The 22,282-nt window shown below is 46.2% G+C and overlaps 1 protein-coding gene across 1 annotated transcript in view; it reads right to left on the bottom strand.

Annotated features, from left to right (window-relative positions):
* ARHGAP6 (Rho GTPase activating protein 6) overlaps positions 1-15,008 on the bottom strand; it is a 457,219-nt gene extending 442,211 nt beyond the window's left edge. Inside the window, exon 1 of the mRNA XM_040467630.1 lies at positions 14,316-15,008. Coding sequence (XP_040323564.1) covers positions 14,316-14,894 — 579 coding nt within the window. The 5' untranslated portion in view covers positions 14,895-15,008. The remainder of the gene's footprint in view (positions 1-14,315) is intronic.
* Between the last annotated feature and the right edge of the window lie 7,274 nt (positions 15,009-22,282).

The following is a 22,282-nucleotide window of genomic DNA, read 5'->3' as shown; positions in this document are numbered from 1 at the left end:
ATCTCATGGTTCATGGGATCCTCATGTCGGGTTCTGCCCTGCCAGCGTGTAGCTTGCTTGGGATTCTCTCTCCCTCTCTCTCTGCCCCTCCCCTGCTTGTGCTCACGCTCTCTCTCTCTCTCTCTCAAAATAAATAAATAAACATGAAAAAAAATTAAGAAATAAAAATTAAAAATAAAAAATATAAAATTTAAAAGATGTAACAATAAATAAAACTCTGCAAGAAGTCTTTCCAAGTAAAAGAAAAAAATCAACCTTTCTGCACTATAAAAATATTGCCTAGGAACAATTAATAACATGAAGAAAATCTTTTTTTTATTTTTTTTAATGTTTATTTATTTTGAGAGAGAGAGAGAGCGCGAGCACATGAGCAGGGCTGGGGCAGACAGAGAGGGAGAAAGAGAATCCCAAGCAGGCTCCACACTGTCAGCACAGAGCCCGACATGGGACTAGATCTCACAAAGCATGAGATCACGACCAGAGCTGAAATCAAGAGTCAGAGGTTCAATTGACCGAGCCACTCAAGGGCCCCTCGGAGAAAATCTTTGTAGGTATACTAAGTTAATTTCCTTCTTGACTATTCAATCTTCTCATTCAATGAATATTAAAAGAATAACTTTTCTTTTTCTAGAATGGTTTTAGATTTCAGTGAATATTTACATAAGGTATATCTACCATATTTTTATATAGATTAGAAATGATAATTTTGGAGGACAGTAAAATGCTTAGCAGGATTTTAAACATTTCCTATAACAGAGATATTTCTAGATAAGGAGATGCAAACTTGACATCACAACCCATTGACTCTTCTGAATCTAGCTTCCTCCTGGGAGGCCAAAAGCCAGGATAATATTGCAAAGGGGAATGAACGATTTCATTTGTTTACAACTTGTAACTCTGAATAACCTATTTCCACTAAAAGAACCCTGAACAAGAACCTAAATATTTGATCACTTCCATAACATTTTACCAATCTTTAACAGTGTGCTCTCAGCTATATAAGGAAAAGTAATGTATTTCCAGTATAATTATAAATTAAAAGATTATTAAAGATAAGTTAAAAGATGCCACTGCAGCAGAATGACTATCTATTTGCTGAGTTCACAACTCGGTGCTTCTGAAGTTAGTCTGAGACCCATATCGGACTTGTTGACCTTCGAGTGGGCTTACCATCTCCGTATCGCCTTTCCTGCTTATTTTCTTGGCATTTTGACAAATACATTCTGACAACACATTAACATTGGAATCCAGATTTAACACACCTCTTTGGGGGCTTGCTGAAAGACCCACAACAATACTCTGTGATGGAATATGAAAACTGCACCTGTCTTTGAACTCACCTATAAATCATGAAAAGAAGAAACCTGACACACTGGATCTAGCAGCAAAAACCTGGACACAGCAAGTTCTAATCCTGGATTTTTTGTTGTTGTTGTTACAGAGAGAGAGAGAGGGAGAGAGCGCACATGCAAACGTGTTGGCGGCGGGGGGTGGGGGGGAAACAGAGGAGGAGTGAGAATCTTAAGCAGGTTCCAAGCTCGGTGCAGAGCCCAATGCAGGACTCAATCCCATGATCCTGGGATCGTGACCTGAGCCAAAATCAAAATCAAGAGTCAGGTGCTCAACTGACTGAGCCACCCAAGTGCCCCCTAATCCTGGATTTCTATAAGTAGTTTGCAAGATAACTTTGGGTCAATAGTATCCTCCAATTTGGGTCAATATATCCTCCAATTATAGTTTGATATATGCACAATTCTTATCTGCCAAAAAGACAATACGAGCAAACTTTATGTTGACACTGAGAAAGAAAGCAAGCCAACCTGTACTTCTTTCCCAATGAGGATAATACAATATTGGCGATGAGTTGCAGAACAGGAGAGGCAGAATTCATTTGTAGCATGGTAAAAGTACCAGGGAGGCTGGTTTTTAACACAATTCCAGGAAGTATTTCCATTTCCATCAGAATCTAAAGGCAGAACTGTGAAGGTCTTCATCTGGGGCGGGGGGGTCTGGACACAGACTGGGGAAGCCATAGATAGGATTTAAGTATCAGATGGATGCCCGGACTACATAGAAAACTTTTCAAAACTTCTCCCCTCCTAAGATTCTGTTTTGCTCCCAGACTTCTGAAGTCAATCTAGAAATGTTAACGCAAGTTACAGTTAGAATTCAAGGGGGGCAAAAGCATCTGAATGTAGATGGTGTAACCACAATTTAGAGATGCTGCCTCGTTTGCCTGGAAAGATGTTGGCAAGATGAACCACGAAAAGAAGTCAGCTGGCTCTCACGTGGCCATAGTGGTTTGAGGAGGTGAGAAAAACATCAGGCTTGAGGTGAGAAAGCAGCCTGCCGCTTACCACCTAGAGAGGCAGGGCTGGACTGGGAGCCATCCAGTTGCCAACATTCTACGTATTCTTCAAACACAAAGTGACGGACGCGATGAAGCTACTATGACGAGAGCGTGGCAATGAAGGTTATTACCCCTGGGCCTGTTGGCATGTTGGGTTATAGCAAATCCACCTGGTGATCACCTGAGCCCTCTTCAATTGCCACGGTGGAAAGACCAAGCTTCGCGGCATGCAGTAGGTGCATAATACATACTTTTCACTAAAGTAATATTTTAATCCAAGTCCTACCTCCGTTGCCTGGACACATCTTCCATTTATTTAATCTTGTTCTCCTCAGCAACTTTTAGTACTTCCTATGTGCTGGGCACTTTGCAAGGAACTAAGTCATGAGGTCCTCACAAAAACCCCTGGAGGTTCATCAACTTGATCACCATCGGACAGACGAGGAAACTGAGGCAGAAATACGCTTTGTAATTTCCTTAAGGTTGCAAGGCAGAGCTGGGATCTGGACCCAGGCGGTGTGGTTCAGAGTCCAGCTCTAACCCATTCACTTCATTTCATCTCCGACTGAGCGTGGCTACCTCTTAATCGGAGTCTCAGTGCCCTCGCGTACAAAATAAATGCCGATACGATCATCCCAGAGAATTGCTGTAATAACAAAAGATTGCTGAGCACTTCATAAATACTCATAGTTGTTTCACTTATCATTATCATCAACACCTGTTAACTAAAATAAGCGCACAGGGAATCCATTGGAAACTTCAATGTGAGTAGGGTGATACTTTGCTCAAAAGCCAGAAAACCGGGTAGCCCATTTCGGGATTTCTCTGGACCAAATTAGTAGCCAGAGCAGAGGCCTTGTTACAACAAAGCCCGAGGCAACGTGGCTGTTGTTACCTAAAGCTTCTGTTTCCCTTTCCCCACTTGCATTTAGGTCTCAGAGTATCAGCCTGCCTACTTTCTCAACCCCTGAGAGATGAAACTGTCAGCAGCGCAAGCACTGACCCAATGCTTATTCACACTTCGGCTCCTATAGGTGGTAGGGATTCACCTGTTTCGATGAGCTGTCCAGGTATACAAAAACGAAAACGTGCCCTTTTCCTTGACCCGTGGGCCATCCCACTCAATTCACTTCCAGTTCCTCCACGGACATGACTATTCCGGGCTCAGCCTCTTCTTGGGTTCATCAGCACATCGCTTGATGGGTGGTCTCTCAAGCTGCTTTTAATGGCTCCTGAAAATCTTTGGCTACTTAATAGTTCTAGTGTGATATGGCTGGACAGTTTTTCAAGATTACAGGTCGTTTTTAAAGTCCCTGTGTGGTGGGGCGCCTGGGTGGCGCAGTCGGTTAAGCGTCCGACTTCAGCCAGGTCACGATCTCGCGGTCCGTGAGTTCGAGCCCCGCGTCGGGCTCTGGGCTGATGGCTCAGAGCCTGGAGCCTGTTTCCGATTCTGTGTCTCCCTCTTTCTCTGCCCCTCCCCCGTTCATGCTCTGTCTCTCTCTGTCCCAAAAATAAATTAAAAAACGTTGAAAAAAAAATTTTTTTTTAAAAATAAAGTCCCTGTGTGTTGTGAAAAACAACCTTTTTAATCGCTTGCTTTCAAGGCCTAATAATCAGGACACAGAATTTCCACGGTAACCAATCTCAGAAAATCCCAGCCTGGCTGTCGATTCTTCCATTGCGTCTCCAAGGACAGCATTTAATATACATTAGGCCTAGGCCAACTGCATGACTCTGCTCCTCATTTATGCTTATGTTTTCTTGAAAAGATGACATAGTAACAATGTTGGTATATTTTCTAAAAGCTACAAACACCATTCTTTTTTAATTGACATTAAAATTCACATACTGTAAAATTCATCCTTTTACAGCGCACAACTCGGCAATTTTTAGGGAATTCGACCAGGTTGTGCAACCATCACCTCTATCTAGTTCCAAAACCTTTTCAACATCCCAAAAAGAAACCCAGTAGCCATTGGCAGTCACTCCCCACCCCTCGCTACTGCCAGCCTCTGGCACCCACTAATCTATTTTCTGTCTGTCTAGATTTGCCTACTCTGGACATTTCATATAAACAGAATCATATAATATGTGGCCCTTTGTGACTAGCTTCTTTCACTTAGCATGTTTCCAAGATTCATCCATGTTGTAGCATCTATCAGTACTTCATGCCTTTTTATTGCTGAATAATCTTGCATTGTAGGGGCGCCTGGGTGGCTCAGTCAGTTGAGCATCCGACTTCGGCTCAGGTCATGATCTCACGGTCTGTGAGTTCAAGCCCCGCGTTGGGCTCTGTGCAGACAGCTCGGAGCCTGGAGCCTGCTTCGGATTCTGTGTCTCCCTCTCTCTCTGCTCCTCCCCTGTTCATGCGCTCTCTCTCTCTCTCTCTCTCTCTCTCTCTCTCTCTCTCTCTCTGTCAAAAATAAATAAACATTAAAAAAAAATTTTTTTTAAATCTTGCATTGTAGACCACACTTTGTTTATCCATTCATCTACTGATGGGCGCTTGGTTACTTCCACCATTTTGCCTATTATGAATGAATAATGATGCTATGAATATTCATGTACAAGTTTTTGCATGGACATACTTTCACTTCCCTTGGGTATGTGCCCTAGAGGTGGAAATACGGGGCCACATGGGAACTCTATGTTTAATTTTTTGAGAAACTGCCAAAGTTTTTCGAACCCGCTACACCATTTTGCATTGTCACCGGGAGTGTGTAAGAGTTTCAAATTCTCGACATTCTTGCCAACACCTGTTATTATCCTCCTGATTCCAGTCATCCTAGTGGGTATGAAGTGGTGCGTCTCTGTGGGTTGGGTTTGCATTTCCCTAATACCTAATGAAAACATCATTCTTTACCTGCTAACGTAATGAGTAATTTCATTTTTTCACACGTTACATTCCACCTCTTTTGCTGTATTGTAACACAGTTGCAATTATAGTCTCGCTCTCTTTTTCCTAAGCAGTGGCCCAGAGAGGATGCCGTAAATTTTATTAGAACAGTATGTCGTGCCATGTCGTGCCCCCAAAGGTGGGTCTCCAGGATTTGGAAAACTGCTGTCAGAATACAGACTCCCTCTGCCATTGACTGGATTCTGATATGAAACACACTTTCCCTTATGCCGGCACCAGACTGGAAGAATCAGAATCCCACTATGGAAAAAGGAGTGCACAATTCTGCAAATCCTGATTCTGTCTTGACGTGTACCATACTCAAAGCTTATTTATTCAGAGATGGCATTTGGTTGAGGCAAAATGTGGAAACGGAGCCTTTTCAGATATATATGGGACCAGGTGACCAAAAACAAAGTAAGAAGAGATATCTGTGCAGAAATGTGTACATTAAATAATAAAATCTGGGGGTGCCTGGGTGGCTCAGTCTGTTAAGCATCCGACTTCAGCTCGGGTCATGATCTCAGAGTTCATGGGTTCGAGCCCTGCATCGGCTCCATGCTGACAGCTCAGAGCCTGGAGCCTGCTTCGGATTCTGTGTCTCCCTCTCTCTCTGCCTCTCCCTTGCTTGCATATTCATTCTCTCTCTCTCTCTCTCTCTCTCTCAAAAATAAACATTAAAAAATTTTAATGATAGGGGCGCCTGGGTGGCGCAGTCGGTTAGGCGTCCGACTTCAGCCAGGTCACGATCTCGCGGTCCGTGAGTTCGAGCCCCGCGTCAGGCTCTGGGCTGATGGCTCGGAGCCTGGAGCCTGTTTCCGATTCTGTGTCTCCCTCTCTCTCTGCCCCTCCCCCGTTCATGCTCTGTCTCTCTCTGTCCCAAAAATAAAAATAAAACGTTGAAAAAAAAAATTAAAAAAAAAAAAAATTTAATGATAAAATCTGTATCATGAAGCTCAAAGACCAGTTAGACTTACTCTCAGCCATGTCTCACTCTCATACTCCATTCCAGTTGGATTTCTCGAAGCTCCTGAAACATACTATGTCCCTTCTGAACTACAGGCTGTCCCTTCTAGCCAGAGTGCCGCCTGCCTTCCTTTTTGTTTGGCAAAAGCCTTCTCATCCACTGGTTTCAGCATAAACATCCCAAACTCCCTTGGTCCTTGTATCAGTTTCCTATAGCCGCTGTAACAAATTCCCGCAAACACTGCAGCTTGAAACAACACACAGTTACGGTTCTGGAGGCCAGAAGTCCCACTGGACTAAGATAAAGCTGTTGGCAGGGCTGAGATCCTTCTGAAGGTTCTAGGGGAGAATCTATTTCCTGGCCTTTTTCAGCTTCTAGGGGCTGCTCCATTCCTTGGCACATGACTCCTTCCTCCATTTTCAAAGCCAGCAGTGTAGCATCTTCAAAACCAACTTGTCCCTCCCCTTCCTCCCTCCCTTCGTCTCTCCCACCGTCCGTCCTTCCCTCTCTCACTCATTCTGTCCCCATATCTGCTTCTCTGACTCAAACCCACCTGCCTCCCTCTTGCAACATTTCTTGTAATGACACTGACTCACCCAGGTAATTGAAGATCACCTGCCACCTCATGATCCTTAACTGTTAACTGAATCACATCTGCACAGGCCCTTTTGCCATGCAAGGTAGCATATCCATGGGTTCTGGGAATTGGGATGTGGATGTTTGGGGGGCCATTGTTCTGTCTACAGTAGTCCTCCGGTGGTAACGGCACAGCATTCTGAACAGTATAGGGACCTATTTATTTGAAAGTATTGTTTTCATAAAAGGCTAAGCACCTTGTGGGGTCACACCTGTTTGTTTCGTGTACATCCCCCACGTCAAGTGCACAGCCGGTATTCGATAAATATTTGATGACTGGCTGGGTGGCCACTTTAGCTTCCATGCACCAGAGTTCCCTGGGAAGGGGAGGAAGGAAGCTAAGATTATACTGTAAAAGGCTTTGAAATGACTGCCTTAAGCAGTTTGGATTTCATTCTGTACGTACGGAGTCCCAGCAAAGATTTTGCTCAGGAAGTTAACGTGATTACAATGTGTCTTTGGAGTAAAAGGCCCATAAGTGAGATGGGAAGAGGGACAAAGCGAAGGCGGGTGGCTACCCAGGAGGACACAGCCACTGAGGACCCAGACTAGGCAGCAGCAATGGGAAGGAACCGCCGGAGAGAGACGTAGGAACTGGGATACATTCCACTTCAAATCCTTTTTAGAACGGAGCAGATGAGAAGTGAACACCAGGGGACTGGACGCCTCCTCTGAGAAGACGGGAGAGCCGGAGGCGTCTGCACCCTAACAAAAGCACGCGGGCAGAGGAACAGTGGCGCCCGCCAGAACCCGCACTGTGGGCAGTGAACCCGGCTCCGAGGAAGGGGGCTGAGCTGCTGGGCTTCGGACACGTGGAATGTGAGGAGTCCAGCTGACGCTGTGAGCACATGTCCGGGAAGAAATCAGAAACGTCAGCAACTCAAACACAAGACTAGAGCCAGACATGGTTACGACCGTCCCCGAGAGGGGTGACGGCTCAAGTGGCAAGAGTGAATGAGATCATCACGGGAGAATGATCTGAAGGAAAAACACAGGACCGTGGAGATGGGCGGACAAAGGCAAGCACAGAAACAGAAGAGCAGGAAGAGACATTGGAGATGGACGGGCAGCAACTGAGACTGGGGGGGGGGGGCGGGGGGGGGGGGGGGTGGGTAGGGGAAGTGCTGTGGGTTCTGCTCAGAAGAAGCCGAAGAAGATCACAGTACCCTCGAGAGAACCGTTTCAGTAAGTAATAGGCATAGAAAAGAGATCGCCAAGGTGTAAGGTGCTTGTGGCCGCTGACTTTTTCCAGAAATTTGGCAGTTTATATTGAGATTCCAGAAGAATTTCCGGGTAGCTCTGCCCTTAGCGTGTCTGAATTTGAGCTTAATCCTTGCAGTCTGTCTCTTGAGCTCCTTCCTGGGTCTAAAAATCCCTCTTTCCCACCCTCAGATCTCGAAATTCTGGTGAAAGCTCAATTCCCAGGCATCTGAGGAGTTATCTTCACATTATTTTCTATTTAAGTTCAGAATTGCTTTAGAGATGAATTCTAGCAGAGGGATACTCAGAGAGAGCATATAAAAGCTGAGTAATTGTTTTCCTAATTTATAAATTCTTCTGGCATGCTGATTTCAGACCTAATTCCTTGTAAAATGCCCTTTGTCACTTTCATGTCTGAAGCCATCTTACTCGAATTACTTCCTCTTTGGTGACATCAGTGAGCCTCTATTTTTAATCACAATATTCATCTCTCCCCACGTTTTAAATTTTAATGCCAGTTTCCATCATTATATATTTACCACTCAATTTTTCCCTACATATATTTGTACACATATATGCCCCATATTTTTTTCCTTTCCTCAATACCTTTTGGAAAGGTTTTTGTTTTTTTTTTTTCCCCAATTCAGAGCCTTGGTTGACATATAGCAGAAAAGAAGAAGAAAAGGACACAGACTGAAGGCAGACACATGAGAGAAAATAGTACTGGAAAGCATAACCCAGGACTCCGTTTCTTATATAAAGCAGCACATTACACAGGGTACCTCAACTTCAGTGCTACTGCAATTTTGAGCAGGATAATTCTTTGTTGTGGCGGGCTATCCTCCATGTTTCAGGACAATCAGCAGCATCACTGACCTCTACCCACCAGGTGCCAGTAGCAACCCCCCGCCCAAGCTCTGCAGCCAAAAACGCTGCCAGCTATCGCCAAGTGTGCTCAGGGCGCAAACTCAGCCACAGGGGAGAACCACTAGCCTATAGAGACCAACCTAGCAGCGGTTCAACAATGCAAGAAAACGATTTGCTAAAATGGCAAAGTAAGAAATACAGAAGTATTATGTTTATATGCCAACTCCCATCTGTTTGTAGAATGCCTGCTATGGTTTCCCCATGCCAGCCTCCTCTGAATATCTGCCCCGCTGCATGTTTCACTCTAAGGCATCGTCCCCCACCCCCACTCCCAGACACCGGAGGGATCTCTCTAAAACACATGTCTGATCATGTCACACCCTCGTGCTAAAAAATCACCAGTTTCCCCCATTCCCTACCACAGGGTTTCTCCACCTGGGCACTCCCAACACTGAGGGCCAGAGAATTCTTTGCTGTGGAGCTGCCCTGTACGTTGTAGAACGATCAGCAGCATCTCTGGCTTCTCCCTGACTAGATGCCAGTGGTACCTCCTCCAGTAGTAAACAGAATAATGTCCCACGGGAGATGTCCACACCCTAGTCTCTGGAACCTGTGAATATGTTAGGTTACATGGCAAAGGGGAATTAAAGGTTGCTAATCGGGGCGCCTGGGTGGCTCCGTCGGTTAAGGGTCCGACTTCAGCTCAGGTCATGATCTCGCGGTTCGTGGGTTCGAGCCCCACGTCTGGCTCTGTGGTGACAGCTCGGAGCCTAGAGACTGCTTCGGATTCTGTGTCTCCCTCTCTCTCTGCCCCTCCCTGCTCGCACTCTGTCTCTGTCTCTCTGAAAGATAAATTTTTTTAAAAGTTTTAAAAAAGTTTAAAAAAATAAATAAAAATAAAGGCTGCTCATCAACTGATCTTAAAATAATGAGATTAGCCTGGATTATCCAGGTGAACCCACTGCAACCACAACGGTCCTTAAGAGAGTCAGAGGGAGAAATGACCATGGAAGAGAGTCAAAGAGATGCAACAAGGCTGGCTTTGAATATGGAAGATGGAGGCCACTGCAAAAGCAAAGGAAACAGACCCTAGAGCATTCAGAAAGAACACAGTCCTGCCAACAACATGACTTTAGCCCCGTGAGACCCATTTCAGACTTCTGACCTCCAGAACTATAAGGTAGTAAACTTATGTGGCTCTAAGCCACTAAGTCTGGGGTAATTTGTTCTGGCAGCAATAGGAAACTAATGTATCACCACCCCCAGCTGTGACAACCAAAACTGTCTTCAGACGTTGCCAAATGTCCCCTGGGGACAAAGTCGCCTCCAGGTCGAGAACCACTACTCCACAAAATGTTGAGCCCAAACTCCTGAGAGGTGCACAGTGGGCCTCTTCATAAGGAAGGCTACCCAAACTTTTGACTTCACGTACTGTGACCTCTCTGTAGATTTAATGACAAGAGGTGCTTTGGAGGGCAGGCCACATGCTTTGGCCCTCGTGCCATTTGCATCCATGCCCATAGCTAGTTATTATCCCCCAAACGTGTGTGTGGTTTCTGGTCTCATTAGGTTACTGTACAGACAGCCAGGTGGTTGCTACACACATTAACCCCCAGAGCTCCCAACCTCCTCCTCCAGACAAATGCTGCACTCGAGACCCTGTGAGCCCTCTTGGGTGGACACTCTGGCGTCACCAACACCTCTGTGCCTTTGCATGTCCACTCCTTTCTCTTTCATCAAAGGACCACCTCCCTTCTTCTTCTAAATGCTAGGCATCCTTGCAGATCAAGTTCAAGTGCTCTCTGCACCGTGACGCCTTCCAAAATTCTCCAGAGCACAATGGCACATCACCCCCCGCACCGCCCCGTCCCTCATAGTGCTGACCCTTCTGCACTGTACCTACTGGTCAACTCCTCTGTCCTCCTCACTAGACCGTGGGGTCCTTAAGCGCCAACACCATTTGGCAGCCTCCCTGCATTTCTGGTGCCTAGAGAAATCGTGTGCTCAAGACGTGCTTATGGCATGAATGAAGAAAAGAAGTCATGGATAGAGAGAGATCATTTTACTTATGGATTATCAAAGCTGGCAAACTCCAAGTCAGCAATGAGCATAATCCCGGCTCTGATCCATGAGAATTAGGAGAATTCCAGTGTTGGAAGGAGACCTTACTCCTTTGTCTGAGAGCAGAATCAGGGACAGAGTTTGACCTCTAAGAATACAAGTTGAGAAGCGTATACCAACTGTGCGTCACGACGCACGGTTTATCCCTTTGTTTACTCAGTAGGCACTCTACCTCACACACCCACGAATCCGATTTTGTTTAAGCGATCCTGAAACACATAGTAAGGAAATATTAATAGAGTTGTAACTGACTTTGTTTAATACCTCCTGCTTTTAGGCCATAAAATGGTCATTTGGGAGCTGTGAGTGAGTACAAGGCATAGAGCTGCAGGCATTTATGAGAGTCTTGGGAGCGGGGGGCCACTGTGTGAACAATTTAGTTGAAAACCAGAGAATCTGCTCAAAGAACTAAGCAGAAACAAATGTGATCCATCACTGGCTAAATCTGAACGAAGGTGAATTGTCAGGTTTGGCTATGGATTCAGGGGAAGAGAAACAGAATAGTTGAACAAACCATAGGATGCATGCATGACTCAAGAGAGATCCACCTGGTTTGGAATTGGACAAAAGCCCCAGGGAAACTTTGTGCCAGCTGAAACACTTCTGTGGGCACAGGCAGCTGGCTTGACGTGCTACATTCAACTCACGGGTGCAGTGGTTCTCAACTAGAGCGATTTGGGCCTCCAGGGAACATTCGGCAGTGTCTGTAGACACGTGTCATTGTCACACTGGTAAAGAAGAGTGCTCCTGGCATCTAGTGGGTAGAGGCCCAGGATGCTACTAAACATCCCACAATGCACAGGGCAGCCTCTCCCACAAAGAATCATTTGGCCACAACTGTGAATAGTGCCGAGGCTGAGAAACCCAAGGTAACCAGGAAAAGACAAGAACCAAAATGCCCTTCTAGAGCCCACTTTAAGTAACCTTGCAAGATGTCTATTTGTTGGACTTTTGACATTATTGATACAGATTCTCTTTTAGGAGAAAGGATCCAGCTTGTTGGCAAGTGAGGACAAGCAGCGCTCAACTGGATGAATTTCCTTGGTTGTTTGAGAAGATTCCAGGGCATTAAACCTTTGAAAGGTAACCTAGGCCATTAAATTCCGGACCCAGGGGTTATGATAGGATATGTGGGCCTCTACTAAACAAAACCAGCCTTGAACCTTCATTCCACTCCTGTCTGCCTCAAGAACAAAGAAATTACACACACACACACACACACACACACACACACACACATATTTTATGAGAAAATGTTGCTTTTGCGCTAGATGGCTACATGCTAAGTTTTAACCATTGCAAAGAGGAAAATCATGGTAGATGACCTTGCAGACTGCCCAAATACTGCATAGAACAGTCAAAAGCCACCAGTATCGCTGCAATTCAGATACTTGTCCGTTGATTATGAGATTTCAGTGACTAAGAAGATAATTTCTAACCGGCCATGATCATCTACACTAGAATATCTTTGGGTCATAACAGCAGCAGCATCTGTGTATTCCAGGTATGTACAGTTGTTAAGAAAAGCAGAGACATTCTCAACGAGGCCGTTGGGTTTAAACATGAACATCGGTGGCTATCGAATCCAAGAACTTGGCTTGCCTTCGCATTTCTCTCTCCTCTCAGCTCACACAGATTATTCTGATAATGCATACTTCTTTTTTTTTAATGTTTATTTATTTTTGAGACAGAGAGAGACAGAGCATGAACGGGGGAGGGTCAGAGAGAGAGGGAGACACAGAACCCGGAGCAGGCTCCAGGCTCTGAGCTGTCAGCACAGAGCCCGAAGCGGGGCTTGAACCCACAGACCGTGAGATCATGACCTGGGCCGAAGTCGGAAGCTCAACTGACTGAGCCACCCAGGCGCCCCTGCGTACTTCTGATATATAGTGCAAATTCAGCCCCTTCTAAAGACCAAGAGAAATTCAACATCCAGATTTTTCATACTCTTTTGAATGCTGAGTTTCCTGGTTTGGAGAGGATCTCTTGTTCTCTGGCTTGACTTTTCTCTCCACTGCCTATCTTCCTCAAGAAAACAGGCAGAACAGTCAGCAATGTTTGTTAGTTTTTGTAATCCATACTCAACATCCAAACCCAACAGCAAGTTACTTTGACATCATAACTAATACTGTATTCATATATGATACTAATATTTCTGATTAATACTGCTGATTTTTCTCAGGCGGTCCATTAAAAGCCAAAATTTCATAGTTATCTCATGTTAACAGAGGGAGGTATGATCTTGGATGCTATTTTCAAACTGTTTTTCTTGGTTGTGTTCCCTTTATTTAGTCCAAATCTCTAGCAATTACATGGTATTTCATTTCATTTCTGTAATTCTAACTGCACTTTAAGATATTTAATTACAACTGATGGAATCTCCTTTTCCTTATGGAAACAGATCCAAGGCAAATCTATAGAATTTGTGAACTGAAAGAGACCAGAGTTGCTCATTTCTAAAACAACTGCTATTTATTCTCTAAAAGCATGTTGCTTTCCAAGTACCCAGCAACCACAGTTTCCCAAGAACTCTGTTCTCCATTCTTCTTTCCAGACAGCAAACATTTCAAAGGTACCAAATAGCTCCCTCTGAGTTCCCTATTTATTAAGGATTCCTGATTCACATATATTTCACGAACTACTAGTTGTCCTTAGTGCAACTGGGGCATGTTTCCATGGTATTTCATAGCCTGAAGCAGAGATTCTTTTTCTCCTAGATTAAACTAGTACTTGCTACCATAGTTTTCTGAAATTAGATCTTTAGGGAGAAGAAAAGATCCAAACTAGAGAATTCTAGTAGTTACTCCCTACACCACCCAAACACACACACCTCCACACATAATCAACAACACCGTCCAGAATGTTTCTGAATTCTCCGTAGAACAACCAGATGGCAGACATATTTCAAAATACATTACATCCAATCCTTACAAGAGCATAGGAATTAGATCATTTGAGTTCAGAAAAACACCCACATTGGATGAAGGGATAAGATGACCCTTGGAGATCGCCTGCAGCACAAACAGGAAAGCAGAACATCGTATCTCCCTCCAGTTCCCACCACGACTCCAAAGTGGAGCCAAGAAGTCCTAATAAGACACACATGGGTGGCCACTAGGGACGTCCCATTTCCAGGCATCATTTAATCGGCGAAAGAACAGCCACACGGTGGAAACCTCTCAGCGGGCCCCTGGCTCTGTAAGTGTTAACGGCATTAAACAACTGCCCAGGTGTCCAGCCTTGGGCCGTGAGAACGCGCAGCACCGGACCCTACCTACCTCGGACTTCCATACAACGTAGGGGTGGCTGTGGCTGTTGGGGGGGGACTGGAACTTTCTCTGCTGGAGCCACCTCCGGGGAGAAGCGAAGATGCCATTGGGGCCACCCCCCGAGGAGCAGAGGATGGCGCTGCGGCCACTGCCGGGCCCGGCCAGGACTGAGGGCAGGTCCCAGGCCATGCTCTTCTTGAGGCCGCCGCGACCCAGAGGGACCTCATAGTCAAAGTGGAAGCTGCCAGACGGCGACTTCTCCTGAGGGGTGCTGGGCGTGGAGTGGGATGAGCAGAGGGGTCTAGGGGGCGGGAGTCGGCTGGCCCGGGGGTGTGGGCCCCGAGGAGAGGACGCCGAGCGCGGGCTGAGACCCTCGGCCGGGGGCAGCGCGGAACACAGGCGGCCCCCGGTGGCCCCCCGCGAGCTGCCCTCCACGCCCGCCTCGCCCCCACAGCCGCCGATCAGGGCCGGGTCCAAGCTGCGGGTCTGGCGCAGCTTCCTCTTGGAGAAGCCCTTGGCCGAGGCCGCGCCGCCCGAGGCCGGCGAGGAGCAGGAGAAGACACTGTGGAGTAGGCTCTGCGCGGACATCTCGGCGGGACTGTGCTTGAGGGCCACCCTCTTCCCGCTCTCGGGACGCTGGAGATTTGGAGCCGGGAAAGGAAGGGGACTCAGGCTAGGCTGACAGGCGGGGCTGGCCCGAGGCTCGCCGAGGGCTGTGGAGGGCAGTGCCCGGCTCACGCGCCGCCAGCGCGCTCCAAGTGCCCCAGCGGGTGCAGAAGCAGAAGATCCATCGCCAGCCTTCTAGGAAAAGAGGTCGGGTGGCCTCCTGCGGCCGCTAGGACCTTCCCCCCTGAGCCCGAGTCGCGAATGCGGGGAGGAAGAGAAGGAGGAAGGTCAGGCGCTCGCTGGAGTCCCAACTCCAGCCCACCAGCGCCACTCCCCCTTCCCAGCTGAGGCAGGAGAGGCCGCGCTCCCGCTCGCTGGCTCCTCCGGACAGCCTCGAAGTCTCCAGCAAGCTCCTCCTCGCGCCCTAAGGACTGTCCCGGGGGCTGGGGAGGAGGCCTCCTGGGCGTGCGCCCAGGGCGCGTCCGTCGCGCTCCCCCGCGCGCCGCGAAGGGGACTTCCTCCGGCTCCGGTGTTGGGCGCCCGAGCCGCGCCTGGGCTGCACCGCTGCTGTGTCCCGGGCCCCGAAGCTGCGCGGCTGGCCTCCACTTGGCTGTTGCGCCCACTCCTCCGACTGGCTAGGTGCAAGTGTGTCTCCAAACTCCAGGTTCCCGCGAGGTGCTAGCCCTGCTACGAAGTGGGGACCCAGAGCGCGCTGCGCCTAGGGCCTCCCAAGGGCTGAGTGGCCACGGGCGGGAGAGAATTCCTGGCTGCGCTCAGGGAGCTAAGGAGAGAGCCCTAGGGGCGAGCGCCCAAGCCCCACGGCAGAAGGGCTCTGGATATTCGCAGCCCAGCCGTGGGCCCAGCGCAGGAGCGGAGCTGTCCCCGCACGCTCAAGCTAGAGACAGCGGGAAGGGGGTGGGCGGGACGGAAGCCAGGTCTGGAGCTGGGGAGGAGCCAAAAGCAGGAGAAAGCAGAACGTGGAGTTTTCCTAGCGCCAAACCTGGGAGGCGCGGAGCGCGAGCGCAGCTCGCCACTGATACCGGGTCTCCAGGGGGGAAAGCCGTGAGGACGGAAGTGCGGACCTTCTCTCGGTCTCCCCTCCCCCAGACCGAGGGGGCGCCAGCTCCACTCACGTTTCTGGACAGGAAAGGAAGTGTCAGATTGCACCCCACCCACTGGTGTCAGATGGGCAGCCCAGGACGGTTGCTCTCAAGTTGGAGTTAAATCTCATGCCTTCCTTTTTCTACCCACTACTGTTTTTGTGTTTTGTTTTGTTTTGTTGTTGTTGAAGGAAGGCTAGAGATTCGGTTCCAAAGCAGTGGCCGCAAATGAATGGGCTGGAGATGGGGACCTACTATGGGGAGGTGGTGGGAGTCCTGGCCCAGTAAGGGTCCTGTATAAATATACTCGAGGAGGAGGGGTGAGTGAGGCCGGGCGGGAGGCAGGCGCCGAACGCGGCGTCAGCTCAGAGGCTGCGGAGATTGGCGCTCACACGCGAGAGTTCTCCGGATTCGGCCCTAGGACGCCTCTGGGCGAAGCGCGCCGCGGCCACATTCCTGGGAAACTGGACAACGCTGGCGATGTCAATGTTCCGCACTTGGAAACGAGTCTGGGAGCAGCTTTTCCCCGCTACTGTCCGACCCCAGGAATCTAAAAAGCGCCAAGCCTCCCGCCTCTCTGACGGCTTTGTGATGTGACATTTAAGTTTTGCAACGCATCTGACGACCTTCTCAGCAGGGGAGTAGAAAGAATGTTGGAAATGCCTGCGTACTGTATCTAACCGTGTTCGTGAGTCCCCTTGTACCACTTCACGGTGAAAAGAGTTGTATACGAACGTAAAGGGGACTTGCCTTTACCATTTCTTTCATTAAGGAAAAAAAAAAAACCTACAATGAACTTATAACTACAGGTGTTTGGCAGGAACGTTCCGTGTATATCAGAATTGTCCAACTTTGACTTTAGAATACTTCTTTTATTCCCCAGGATCTCTGATGCACACATTTTTGTAAATGTGGCGGACAGACTGCACCGAAGGAATTCCTTCTGGTAACTTTCTGACTGACCTGCTGCCCGAAGACAGAATGAGTTACGAATTTCCCAGCACTCTCACCGCTGTCCATCTCTCAGCACCCTGAGACTTAAGTGTTTTCATTCACTGTCTGACGATTAAGTGAGCTATGGAGAGGCACAGCGTTTAAAATCGCCTACTTCCCTGCCTGACCACACAAGCCACATTACATTTGGGGGGTTGTTGGCATTTGCTTTCTTCCCTCCTCAAACAAGTCAAAGTCACTGTTGGAAGTAAAAGAGGGCGGGTCTTGCCTGCCCTTTCCTTACTCAACAATACCCTGTAACTTGTCACTAGTAATGAAAACACTTAACGTCTCTAATACCATTGCATGGAATTGGTTACGCTTCATCGGATTTTGGCATTTGGAGTAGATGGTTAACAAAGTCACACAAAATAGGACCTCTTATAACTCAAGGTGGTTGAGCAAATGTAATTTATGGCTCATATATATACATTCTATTTCTCTAAACCCCTATGATGACCATGGGGTTGAAAATGCAACCCTGCCATGGTTATGTAAGGCTAATAAGAATGCCCTCTGGGTACGAAGTCATACATTCCTGGTTATGGCTGTGGGAAAGCCAATGAGCAGAAGGACTCCTCTATTGCCACTCGGGGCTTGGAGCAGCCAAATCCAGTTAATTCATCATCTTGTTTCCAATGGGTCTTGACCCTCTATTAGTCTGAGGCTTGCCTCACTGTTGGGAACTGTGAATAAATTGTTTTAAATATTCATAAAATTAAGTTTGGACTCCTTTTTTAAAACCCAGTATAAGTATGTGAGCTTTTAAACCACAGGCGAAAGGGGCGCCTGGGTGGCTCAGTCAGTTAAGCGTCTGACTTCGGCTCAGGTCATGATCTCACCACTTGTGGGTTTCAGCCCCACGTCGGGCTCTGTGCTGACAGCTCAGAGCCTGGAGCCTGCTTCAGCTTCTGTGTCTCCCTCGCTCTCTGCCCCTCCCCCCCCCCTCAAAACTAAACATTAAAAAAATTAAAACACAGGGTGCAATGTAGTGGTATTTCTGGAAAGAAAGCATTCACAAGAAAATTATTTGGATTTTTTTAATATTTTTAAACTATTTTGATTTCCAATCTGACTGCTATTAGGTTTATTTTACAGTCATTGTGGTTTGTGGCATATTTATTCATTCCTAGTGAAGGCATCCTATTTTACTCTCGTTTGTTATATAATCCCTTTGCTTATATAGACCCAAATCACATTGGCCTTTCTGATTGACTGCCATTTTACACCAAACTTGATTAAGGAAGATCTGGGTTTCATTTACCAATTTCAAAAATCACGGGTTCTGTTACATTGATCCTAAGAATCTTTCTTACAATTCATCAGCCTGCTTCATAAGCAATATAACTAGTAGTCTAGAAATAAATGGCTTTGAATATATATACTTTAAAAATCAGATCTCTAAGACGTTGCTCCTTTATGAGGGCATTTGCTAGTGAAAAGTGGGGTCCAGGGACGCCTGGCTGGCTCAGCCGGTAGGGCATCCAACTCCTGATGTCAGGGTTGTGAGTTCAAGCCCCATGTTGGGCGTGGAGCCTCCTTAAAAGTAGTGTCTGTACTTGTTTATTTTTCCCCCTCAGAACCAAAGATGATCAAAACCTTAGAATATCTTTTATTAAAGGCAGAACAGTGTGTTCACTATTCATTCCCCATTATAATGATCCTAGAAATTCAGGATACAAAAATATATAGTCCATCTGGTCATGGCACAAGAATATTCTAATGAAAGTTCTAGAGTCCTTGATCTGACATCAAGGCATCCTCTTATCAAAAGATACTAGAAAACTCATCGGTTTTCTTTCTACTCCCTTGAGATGCTATTCTACAAACACATACATCTTACTACCAAAGGATATATTCTGTTAAACCTAAATTTCCCTTTTCTTAACTTTATCCCTTGAAATTTTTCTCATCTCCAGCCAAAATTCCTCTTTCCTCTTGGTGTTCAGACCCTCAAGCTATTTGTAGATTTTTATCATCCCCCTTGGGTCTGACTGTGGTTTGGCTACACTATAAAGTTCATATTTTGCTTTAAAACCATCACTGTAGATGATCTCCTCTGCGTTCCCTCCAGTTGCTTATTTCTTTTTAGTCCTGATGTCTAATATTCTAGGTTGGGGCATCTTAGTTTGCCCTTGTTTGTCATATAATCCCTTTGCTTATATAGTCCCAAACCACATTAAACTTCCTGATTGATTGCCATATAATATTTCAGAGTTCTATCTGATCGGCTCCCAACTCTTAGTCAGCATCTCTGATCTTTCTTTAATTCTGCCTGTGTCTCTCAACCCGATTGTGATCCGTCTGATATCATTTCTACATTTTCAGTGGTATCTGGGGTAAACAGTTCACAGCATCTCACTCTCTCATAGAAGTAGTCAAGGGTTCTGCCTTAAGCTCCTGAAACATGAATGGGGGACAGGTTTTTAATCTGTGTGATGTGGAATATATGAGAAACGTGCAGAGAACTTTGCAGGACTTAAGAATGCTAATTACGTTGAATAGTCAGGCTGCCCCATGCTCAAACTACTTCTTGATTTTTAAGGTAGGATTTTTTTTTTTTTTTTTTTTTTTGCAGGTGAACTAAGACTCTTTCTTCTGACTCCTATTCTAGGACCTCCCTGAATGAATATAATTGCCAAGGCACTTAAACTACAATTGATGGATGTTAGTGGAGGTAAATCTAGAATCGCAGGATAATTGCATATGGGCAAAATTAGCAAAAGCTTGCTTGCTTAAACACTAACCTAACATTGAGGAACAGTAATCATTTTCCAAAGACAAAAATATTGTCATCATTATTCTCTAGAAGGCAATCATCATTATAGATGATTTGCAAGATATAAGGGTATTTGAGAGCTTGAGTCATAATCTGTACTGTGATGTGAGACGACTAAGATAGAAGTTCCACTCTCTACCTTAGAGAACAATTTAATATTATAATACCAAAAGAGATATTCAGGGGAAAAACCTTTATGCAAACACTATAGGGGAAAAAGCACCGAACACGACTATACCCTTTGTTAACTTGAATTTAGTGTTGTATTCAAGAGCTTCTATTCAAACAGCCTGGTCCTGACCTTTTACTTAGAACAATATAATAACTAACACTTGTTGGACCTTACTATACGGCAGGGGCTGGGCTGAAATCATACACGTGCTATCCAAATCAAGTCAGACACACACACACACACACACACACACACACACACACACACACACAGAGTTAGAATACTTTACTCCCCATTTCATCCATGAAGAAAACCGAGACCTAAAGCAGTCCCACAGGACACCCCCTGGTTAAGTGGCAAAGCTAATATTCAGGTCCACATCATCGAGCCTCGCTCTCTAACTCTGTCAGGACTGGAATTGCAGATTAAGGAGCCCTTCATTTTGGAGGTGCTTTGGGACCCTCACCGGATGGATTTCAGTTTGTTGATTTCCCAGGTAGCTGTGTGACCTTGGGCACAGCATTCTCCAGCTCTCACTCTCACTTCCCCATCTACGAGATCCCATTCCCTTCAGAAAGCTTTAGCGAGGAGTACAGAATCTAATGTATGCAGCATGCTTAGCAAAGAGCTTTCCAGAGAGAGCAAGCACAGTGACCAGAGTCACTACTATCATCTGTACAAAATCTTTGCATTTTCAATTACTTTATGAATCCAGACATATTGAACGACCGGCCATCCCTAATGTGAGCTTGCCTGGTCTGACACCCGAGAGACCTATTCAAACCTTTCCAATTTGCTGATGAATCATTTAATATTATTTGAAAAAGCTCTGTGGTTGACTCAGTGAGCAGTCATACCTGGAATTTCCACCACTCCCCCCAAGTTTTGTGAGATGCTGTCAATACCAACTAAATAATACCAACATAGTCTTTCAAGGCAGGGCACTTTTTTTGAGTCAAATGAAGGGCAGTTTGGGATTCTCTATAGTCAGAGAGGAGGGTAGGAAACGTTTTGCTTCCTACTGCATTTATATACCAACAGGCCAGTTTTTTGGCTCAGTTTCACACTGCCCAGAATTAGAAGCATGAGCCCCCTTTTTAAAGGAGGCACGCAGTTGAGGTTTTCACAGGCATCTAGTTCATATCAAGATCTGACCATTTCTTCTGACGTTATATTCAGAAGTCAAAATGAGTACTCGTAGCCATCTTTCTCACTTTCTCCCCACTCCACGTATCTAATTTTACCATCCCGCACCAATCATGGTCTTAAAAAACTCAAAATCAATTAAGAGAAAAAAAAAAGTCCTGTTTCCATGTCAGCATCTGCACTGAACACACAAAAAAGCCACTTGCAACACTGTCCCTTCTCTCATTTTCTGGGTGAGTGTTAGCAGTGAGTTCTATGTTTTCTAGTATTTTATCTTTGTCTGTTCAACTTTAAAAAGCAGTCTTGGGGGCGCCTGGGTGGTTAATCGTCCAACATCAGCTCAGGTCATGATCTCACGGTTTGTGAGATCTGTACTGACAATGTGGAGCCTGCTTGGGATTTTTCTCTCTCCCCCTCTCTCTCTCTGCCCCTCCCCCACGGGCGCTCGCTCTCTGAAATAAGCTTTAAAAAGTAAAAATAAAAAGCAGTCTTGCACAGGCACATTGTTCTACCCTTTCACTTACATGTTTATTCCGCAAGCTGGTATGAATACAGTATTTCTAAATAACCCTTATGTTTTCAGGGTACCTGGTGGTGAGTCAGGTGAAAAAGCAAGGTTGTATAAAAATCTTAAGGCAAGTTCCAGTATGGATGTGCTTAGCAGAGCACCAGGGGCCACACATGAAACAAACAATTGTCATTTACCTACAGCCAGCATTTGAAAGAATCTTCCAACATCAAACCCTAAATGTATGACCATCACCACTTTTAGTTTTGGCTTTGAAACTTGATCTCAAGAGAATTTTTTAAAATGCTCATTTACTATATTTTTGAGAGAGGGAGGGAGAGAGAGAGAAAGAGACAGAGAGGGAGAGAGAGAGAGAGAGAACTAATAAGCGAACAAGCGGGGAAGGGCAGAGAGAGGGAGTAAGAGAGAATCCCAAGCAGGCTCCATGCTGTCAGCACAGAGCCCAATATGGAGCTCGATCCCACGAACCGTGAGATCATGACCTGAGCTGAAACCAAGAGTTTGATGCTCTACTGACTGAGCCACCCAGGCGCCCCTCAAGAGACTTTTTAATAATAATACAAGTTGGCTGACAACCAAGTTCGATTTCGGTTTATAAACATGTTTGAACACGTGCTGTGTGCCAACGGCATTCCTTCTTTGTTTTACTTT

Source organism: Herpailurus yagouaroundi, unplaced genomic scaffold, assembly GCF_014898765.1.
Source record: "Herpailurus yagouaroundi ecotype Mexico unplaced genomic scaffold, PumYag 67525, whole genome shotgun sequence".
Taxonomy (NCBI): domain Eukaryota; kingdom Metazoa; phylum Chordata; class Mammalia; order Carnivora; family Felidae; genus Herpailurus; species Herpailurus yagouaroundi.
This window is presented reverse-complemented; position numbering and strand designations above follow the sequence as displayed.